The 8,442-nt window shown below is 52.2% G+C and overlaps 1 protein-coding gene across 1 annotated transcript; it reads left to right on the plus strand.

Moving 5' to 3' along the window:
- The first annotated feature begins 970 nt into the window (after positions 1 to 970).
- Positions 971 to 7,972, plus strand: LOC125083658 (spermatogenesis-associated protein 31E1-like). The gene is made up of 4 exons (XM_047700483.1): positions 971 to 1,301; positions 2,036 to 2,093; positions 2,640 to 2,700; positions 2,950 to 7,972. The coding sequence occupies exons 1-4, from the start codon at positions 1,104 to 1,106 to the stop codon at positions 6,875 to 6,877; spliced, it is 4,245 nt and encodes a 1,414-aa protein (XP_047556439.1). The 5' UTR covers positions 971 to 1,103; the 3' UTR covers positions 6,878 to 7,972.
- Positions 7,973 to 8,442: the final 470 nt, after the last annotated feature.

Below are 8,442 nucleotides of genomic sequence, written 5' to 3' on the forward strand. Positions count from 1 at the left end.
TGTCATTCGGAGTTAATAGGGAGATTAAGAATTATCTAAATAAACAACTAAAGGATTTTATTACCACTAAACTGGCCTTATAAGAAATGTTGAAGGGACTTACTTAAACTAAAAAGAAATGGCATAATTAACAAGAAAATACATAAAAATAAAATCTTAAAGGCAAACGCAACATACAGTATATGTACAGCAGAGGTAGTGGGTAAATCAATTATAAAGCTAGAGTGAAGACAAAAATAGTATGTTTAACTAAAACTACAATAATTAGTTAAAAGATTTATATTTAAAAAGGTTGTGACATCAAAAACATTAAACATGTGGTTCCCCACAGTATAGGACTTCAACAGTTTACATCAATGGAAAAGTCATCCACACAGAAAGTCAATAAGAAAACATTAGTCTTAGGGCACCTGGGTGGCTCAGTGGGTTAAGCCGCTGCCTTCAGCTCAGGTCATGATCTCAGGTCCTGGGATCGAGCCCCACATTGGGCTCTCTGCTCAGCAGGGAGCCTGCTTCCCCCACCCCCTCTCTGCCTGCCTCCCCATCTACTTGTGATCTCTCTCTGTCAAATAAATAAATAAAATCTTTAAAAAAAAGAAAAAAAAAGAAAACATTAGTCTTAAATGAATCATGTATATGGGGTGAATGGATAAAGATATCACACACATCAATACTATTCAGCCATAAAAAATAATGAAATGGTGCTGGTCGTGATAACATGAGAACCTTGAAAATACTATGTTAAATTAAATAAGAGAAAGACAAATACCATATGGTTTCACTTGTATGTAGAATTAAAAAAAAAAAAGAAACTCGGATTCATAGATACAGAGAAGAGATTGGTGTCTGCTGAGAGGAGGAACTTGGAGGCCTTGGAGGGTGGATGGATGGACCTGCAGGGTGGGGAGAGGGGCTGCTTCTCTTCTGTCCCCTCCCTCAGGAGCTCTTTGTGACCAGACAGTAGCTCTGTGATGTGGGCGTGAGGCTTGTGTCTGCACCTCCACACCCAGGGCTCAGTTGCCTGAGGGCAGCAGTGCGATTGGTCACTAACTCTCAGGGCTCAGTTGTCTGAGGGCAGCAGTGTGATCAGACACTAATGTCTGATGAGGAAAGAGATGGAGAATTATCTCTTCCCTCAGGAATTCTTTATTGATGGTTGGCTGAGCCCCAGTCCCACTATCTGGGCAGTTAATTCCATCCTTGCCTTCGTATGTGGACTGGGGCTCTTTGTCTTCTTACTTTCCTATTTCCATCCTGATCCGTCCTCACTACCAGGCAAGAAACACAGGAAGAGCAGGAAGGTAAGGAACCCTCGGCCCAGACCCAGCAGAGTGTGATTCTATCATCTTTTCTATTATTTTTTCCACTTTTCTGAGTCACTGGAGAGACTCCTGAAATGGGAAAGAATAGAATTGTCAGGAGAAAGTAGACCACCATCCACCCAGGACAAGCCAGACCAGGCAGGGGTTGGAGGGACATGAGGATTTCTCCCCGAAGATCTTGGGCCGGAGTCCAGGTGTGGTGGAGTGGTCCAGGACAGCATCCCAAACACAGTGACCGGTGGCCGAGGACCAGAGGCTAAAAGCTGCCTCTCTAGTGGAGGTCAGGCCCCTGAGCACTGGGTCACCAGTTGCCATCCCAGGACAGGTGTTTCAGGTGAATGTTCCCCCTTCGGGGCTGATTGAGGGCAGTACTGAGCCGAGGAGGTCCCAAGCAGCAGCTAGAGTGGGGCTCTGGCCTTGGAAAGTGGGGTCCTATATGAAAAAGTCCAGCTGCGCCACCAGGTCTGGGATTGTGTGTGTTTCTTGAGCAGAGGAACAGTGGCAAACTTCTCACATAGAATATCCTTCTGTACATTCTTCAAAGAAGGAAAACTGGAAATATTTGTATCCATTTTGAAAAAGAAATGAGTAAAACTAAAGAAAATCACAGTCCACCCCCCCTTAGTTAAATGTAGGAAGTCACACTACTCATGAGCAGTGAGCACCTGCTGCTGGGGTGGGGGTCCCAGCCTCCCCGTGTTCTCTTATCTCAGTACCAAGCAGAGCCATGGAGAAGGAGCAACAGAAGCCAGAAAAGCCAGACTCTGAAAGGTGAGCATCTGCCACTCACCCCTGCATGCCCCAGTTACACTGTGCCACCTGCTCTGAGGCCCAGCCCCACCATCTCCAGGACACCAGGGCCTGAGCCCATCCCTCAGGAAACAAAGCCTTGGGTGGTGGGTTGGGGGCTCCTGGGAGGGAGAGCACAACCCAGAGGCTTCCCTGATTCTGCACCAGAACAAAGCCCTGAAGGGCTGGAAATGGGTGTCATCCAGCAGGGGCCCCAGGCCTGGACTGGGGGTGGGACCTCTTGCTCCCACTGTGGACAAGCTGTTCAACTCGGCTCAGATTCCTCTGTGAGGCCATGCAGTTCTTCCTCCCCCAGCAAGGTCATGAGTGAGAAAACACTTTGGAAAAGACAAAGCGATCCCCAAAATGAACCCTGTAATCACCCTGTGGGCACGTGGCCTTGAACAGTGCTGTTTGGGGCTTCCAAGTCCAATCCCCCAAAGGTCTCCCCTAAAGGGACATTGTACCAAGTCTCCTGTAAGACCCCTGGGCCCCGCCTTCCTCTGTGACCCGGTCTCCTGTTTCCAGTTTTCAGAGATTGCCTACAGGATCTGGAAGAGGTTCAGGACCTATTCTCCCTTCTGCAAAGGTAAAGAATCTGCCCTGTTCTCCCCTGGGTGGGCCTCCCCAAGTCTATGATGTGACCCCCAGAGCTGCAGGGAATGGCCTCTGGGGCTGTTTGGGGGGGCTGGAAGGAGCCGTGGGACAGATTGTGACCAAAGCCCTGGCTGAGGGACAGCAGGAGCATTGTGATGTGGGTGTGGGGCATGGAGGGCTGTGGGGTCCCCTCCTGGCCCCGGGATGCTGCAGGGACTGCTCCCACCTCCTGTCTCCACAGCCACCTGGCAAGGCTCTCTGACCAGGGGGGCTTTCACCAGTCCTTACAGCAAGCAGCCCCTGGGCAGATGCACCGAGGGGTGCCAGCTGGAGCCCGTCAGCCATGCAGGGAGCCTGTGGAAGACGCTGCTCCTGCCATGGCCTCATCACCTACTCATGCTCCACTGACAGGGCCCTCTTGGCCTCTGGTCTCCACCCTGCCAGCGAGACCTCAAGAAGAGCAAACTAACTTAAAAAAAATCCTACCAGACACAGTGAGAAAGAACTTTCTTCCAGGTAATTCCTACTGGGCCTCTCTCATTCCAGCCATCTCAGGCCTTGGCCATGCCAGCTACCACATTTTATCCTTTTCCTGGTGGTGGGAAAGTACCAAGTCCTTGTTCTTGCCTGGCACATTACAGCACAAGTGCCAGCGAGAACATGTGTCCTGCCACCCACCAGATGCCTCATTCTGGGGTGGCCTTACTAACCGGCAGATAGAGACTCATAACCCTTCATTTGTCAGTCCGGATGTCCAGAAGCTCCTTGAACTACTAATCAGCAAAAGGGTAGAACCAAAGAGTTGGAAGGAGAAAGAAAAGGTTGGGTCAGTTTTCAAACAGTGGTGCCCAGACGACCACGTGAACTTCTGGGGGACTCTGTGGAAGCTGCTGGGTCCTGAGCAGAACACCACCACCCTGCCATCCTTCTGGAACATGAAAAACAAAGCAGAGCCACTGGCCCAACCTCAGCCATTCTCATCTCCCAAGGTCTTGGAAGACCACTTGCAATGGAAACGCAGCCAGCTCTTCTGGGGTCTCCCCTCTCTGCACAGTGAGTCCCTGGTGGTCACTGCCTTGTTCTCTACTCACTCTTCTCCACTAGCGTCTCCCTCTGTTTTATTCAATGGGACCTCTAATTGCTTGCCAGTTCTAAACCAGGATCAAATATCTTCACAGTTTTCCCATGCCCCACCATTGCTGCACCGTGGGATCCAACCACAACCCTCAACGCTAACCTTTCCCCAGCCCCAGGTCCCCCTTGCACCACCTTCTCTCCCATCCCAGAGGAGGACGAGTGGGGTATCTTGTGCTACATCCCAGAATAAGACACGATCCTTTATACCAACTAAAATGCAACATCTGGAGTGGCCCTTGTTGCCAAAGCAACAAGGAAGGGGGAAGACTTTACCCACTATGGAGAAAAGATCTCCAAAATTCTTTAGCCAAGTCCCTCCCAAGCTTCTGGAGGACCACCAGGCCTCCCGGGCCCACAGATCAGATTCCACTTTTAAAGGGGACTTTGTCATCTTTAATATCCAGAAACCACAGCCTCAGAGGAAGCTCAGCAGGGATAAACAGCAAAGCAGCTTTCCCCACAAGGTTCAGCTGTCTCTGGAACTGAGGTGGCCTCAGGATGAATCCCTGGGAGTGAGTCAGGCACAGAGAGAGCAGGGGCTCTCAAGGCCCTTTGTGTTTAAGGGCAAAAGCAGTCAAGCTACATGGAGGACCAGGTCCAGATACCACAGGAAGTATCAAGTAAGATTCCAACTAGAGAAGAACTTTGGTAAGGGTCTATGGCAGTGTCTGAAGAGGATGCCAACAGGTCTCTCCAGGATCTCAGGTAGGTTCCCAGTGAAGGTTCTGGGAACCAACTCTGAGAAAGAGTTTGGAAGACCCTTGATAGGGGCCTTGGAGGGTGATCCAGGAAAATACTTAGCCAGGGGCCCAGATAAGAAACATCTAGAAAAAACTTTAAAGGTTCATTTGCACAGGAAATTGGGACAGATCAGTAAAGGTCTGATCCCTGTGACTGTGCGTCGATCCTGGTTTGTGGCCAGCCATGCTTTTCCCAAGTCCCAACCCCACATGGCTATCAGAAATCTAGCACCCTTGAAGGATCGGAAGCCCTGTGTAAACACCTCCCATGAGCTGTCCTTCCTTTGTCCTAACACTCAGCAGAAGCTGGAAACACACATCGTAAGTTTTCGAGTGAGGCGTAAGTGGGACCTACCTCTCCAAACTGTTGCGCCCATAGATCAACTACATGAAGTTCAGCACTTGCCTTTTCCCCAGTCCCCCTTTCCATGCTCAGCCACCTTTGTACCTGGGGCCCCCTCAAAAGCCAAATTTTACAAGTTCTTGGGGAAACTACCTCAGCCCCATCCAGGAGAGAAGAGTATAACTGAAAAGTCTGATCCCACTTCAGGGAGTCCCCTGCCTGTTCCCTCACCCATATGTGAGCAAATCCAGCAGGCCCTGGGAGGGACTTCACCTGGTGATGGCCATCAGTCCTCAGAGACGTCTTTATCAAGACAGGAGGGCAGATCACCTTCTCTGGCCTCCATTCTCAGTCTCCCAAACAGAACCCTGCACAGCAAGACTGTTATGGGGGCCAAGAAAGACAACCTGGAACCAAGTCCAAGTTTAGCAATGGCCAGGAATGAACTAAAAGAGGAGAGTGGGGGTCAGGCCTCACCAGACATGGTAGCAACACTGAAGATGAAGCTCAGGTCCCAAACTCCAAGGTCTGAAGGGGCCACAGAGGTGATGGAGGCCAAGAAGGCCCCTGCTTGGAAAGTTGTCTTAAGTCCCAGTGGGCTAGCCAACAAACCAGCCATTTATGTGGATCTGAGGAGATCAGGATATCCAGGTGCTAGGAAAAGCCCCTCACCATCTACAGTGTTGGTTGTTCAAGATCCAGAGGAGGTAAGCCTTAAAACAAAGGTTAGTAAGGTTGAGCTCCAAGAGAAGATAGAGTTGGAGAACCAGCCTGAAGGCCATACCACTGGTGTGCTTCCTCAAGATTCTCCCAGTGACATCCTCCTTCCAGACTTTGCCACTTGTGTGCTTGTTGAAGACAGTGGCATCAATGTGCTCCTGCCAGACTCTCACACTAGAGTCCTTGCTGCAGACAGCTTGACCACTCAAGAGCCACCCTCCTGTTCCCAAATGGAATGTGCCAGTGGAGAGACACCAGCTTCCCCAGTGTCACACAACCTTAGCTCAAGTGGATCGAGCAGTGAGGGGCAGCAAGAGCCCTGTGGACCAAAGGTTGAGGAACCAAGTGACAGCCAGAGCAACAGTGAGATCACTGATGAAGGAAAGGACCAGAAGAGACCCAAACCAGAAGAGAATGAAGACAGGTGTACAGAACCATTGGAAATTAGGGCTTCCCAAGCTAGCGAGATAGGCCACCCTCCCCAGGTCAGAGGATCAGGAGAGAGCCTTGGGAACAAATACCTCCGGCTCATGCCACCAGAAAAGGGACATGTTTTTCCAGAAAGCCACTTTAGACAAAGGATGAAGAATTTTCTGCAGTGCCTTAATCCCAATAAAAAAAGCAAAGGACTGGAAGGCCCCCTTCAAAAAGGCAAGCCTGCATCGTCTCCTGCCCAGAGCTGGGTGCCAGTCAGTAGCAGATTGGTTATGGACAACAGGGCTGCCGAAAATCAGACAATCGTGACAGCTGTGGGACAAATCCTGGTGGAAAAATTGGGACTCCACCAAGGAATTCGGGCCTCAGAGATATATCAGCACAAGGAATTGCAGGCCCCAGTACATAGGCATTCTTGCCCCCACAGGGCTTCTGCCTCCACAGACCAGAAGAGAGTGATGGGAGGGATAGCCTCCAATCAGCAAGGTACCCCCAAGGGTCTTAGCTGCCCTAGCAAGAGCCAGCTGACCAGAGATAGGAATGGCGAATGGGAAAGCCTCCACAGGGACCTGGGGCCCCCAGGCAGACCCGGCCAGCACCAGCTGATGGTGGCAGGTGTCTCAGGTCGAGTTCACCATTATCCTACATGCAGTCTTCGAAAATATGTCTCAACCTATCAGGCAGAGAACGCTTCACACATCTTTCCTGGTCAGAAAGATTTCCTTCAAGAAAAAATCGAGTATATGCAAAGAAAGCCCATTTTTTCTCACATTAGCACATCCTCTGTGTGCTAATGACTTCCCCATGCCACAATTTTTATTGTTTCCCAAAAATATATGTTTGTTTTTTTTCTCATGAGTGGTGCTGGACTTTGTGTGTGTCCTGGTTGGGTGGGGGCAGGGATCAGGGTTTTCTCTCTCCGAGGGCCTGCTTTGGCTTCCAGAAGGAATGGGGCCTTGGAGGGCCAGTGACCTTGGGGTTCACCCCCACCCCCTTCCTCACACACCTTCCATTTCCACGACAAGGTGAACAAGACCCAGACCGGAACCTCGCTCTGCTCATCCTCTCCTGCTTTCCCTCCACCTGAAATTTGTGTGGCTGGAGGGAGGGTCTGCTGAGGCAGAAATCCTGCTCAGGCTCCAGGAAGACAGAGTTCTAGATCAGAGTGGGGCCCGCAGTTGGGAGACGCAAGGCTGGCCCTGAGGGCAGAGGTGAGAAATCCTGCCCCCACCCCCGTCTCCTGTGAGGAGTAGAGGATGGCCACCCCAGAAGCCTTCTCTTCCCAGAGAATCCCATCTTAGCTCCATGCAGCCCCTCTTATGCTCGGAGCAGCAAGGGATGAGCTCGCTCCCGGTGCTGAGGATGTGTGGGGTGCCACAGACACCCCCAGACACCAGCCTGCCCAGCCCCAGGGCACTGAAGGGGCCCGCTCACCAGCACCCCCTTCCCCTTCTGGGGGATGGGGGGGTGTGGCTGTGGGCAGGGGGACCCTGCGCTGAGGGTGGGAGGCCAGGAAGGAGGCCAAGTGACAGGGTAAGCCCATGCCTGGTGTGACTGAGGACCCTCGGTGTCCCACTGCCACCTACAGGCCCAGAGGGGAGAAGTTAAAGGCCCTGGGACTGTCCCCACAGGATTTCCACCCCACTCCAGCTGCCAAGTCCAGGGGTGGAGGGGGTGGGGTGGGGGTTGTACAGAAGCCACCTGAGCTCCCACATGGAGGGCCAGGTTCCCAGAGGCAGCAAGACCTTCAGGCAGAGAAGTTAACTTCTGCACAATTTGATAAGCTTGTAGAACTGCGGGCCCCAGGACGGACTTGTGGTCTGTGACCTTTACATACACGTGTTGTCCAAGGATGGCTCCCAGGGGACTGGTGGGGACTTGGAGGCCAAGGGACTGGCCTGGCTCCTGGTCATGGTTATCCCAGAGCCCAGAAGGGCTTGTCCCACCCCCAGCTGGAAGGGACGTGTCCAGAATGAGGGTGCAGTCCAGGAGGGCCCCCCCGTGTGCCCCGCTCCCAGCCCAACATCGTCCTCCAGGGCCCCTCACACATCACTCACATGGTGGAGGGATCCCCATCTGGATCCCCATCCAGATGGCAGCAGGCATGGCCCCGCACTCATGCTTTCAGGATACCCCATGTGGGAATGTATCTGGGGTGGGGGACAAAGTGGGTGCAGTCCTCTGCTGCAGCTTCTCCCTGGAGCCAGGTCCTGCCTCTAAGTCCCCAGGGTGGGCCAGCAGTGACAATGTAGTCAGGACCCGGGGGAGGTGGTACAAGGACAGAGAGTGCCCCAGGCCCTTGGAAGCTCAGGAGAGAGTGGCCCAGAGCAGAGTCCTGAACCTGGCTGCTGCTAGGTCC

Source organism: Lutra lutra, chromosome 13, assembly GCF_902655055.1.
Source record: "Lutra lutra chromosome 13, mLutLut1.2, whole genome shotgun sequence".
NCBI lineage: Eukaryota > Metazoa > Chordata > Mammalia > Carnivora > Mustelidae > Lutra > Lutra lutra.

Coding starts and splice junctions, on each gene's coding strand:
- LOC125083658 (XM_047700483.1), top strand. CDS start 1,104: ATGAGGAAAGAGATGGAGAATTATCTCTTCCCTCAGGAATTCTTTATT. Junction 2,094..2,639: donor GAAAAGCCAGACTCTGAAAG/GTGAGCATCTGC, acceptor TCCTGTTTCCAG/TTTTCAGAGATTGCCTACAG. Junction 2,701..2,949: donor CTATTCTCCCTTCTGCAAAG/GTAAAGAATCTG, acceptor CTGTCTCCACAG/CCACCTGGCAAGGCTCTCTG.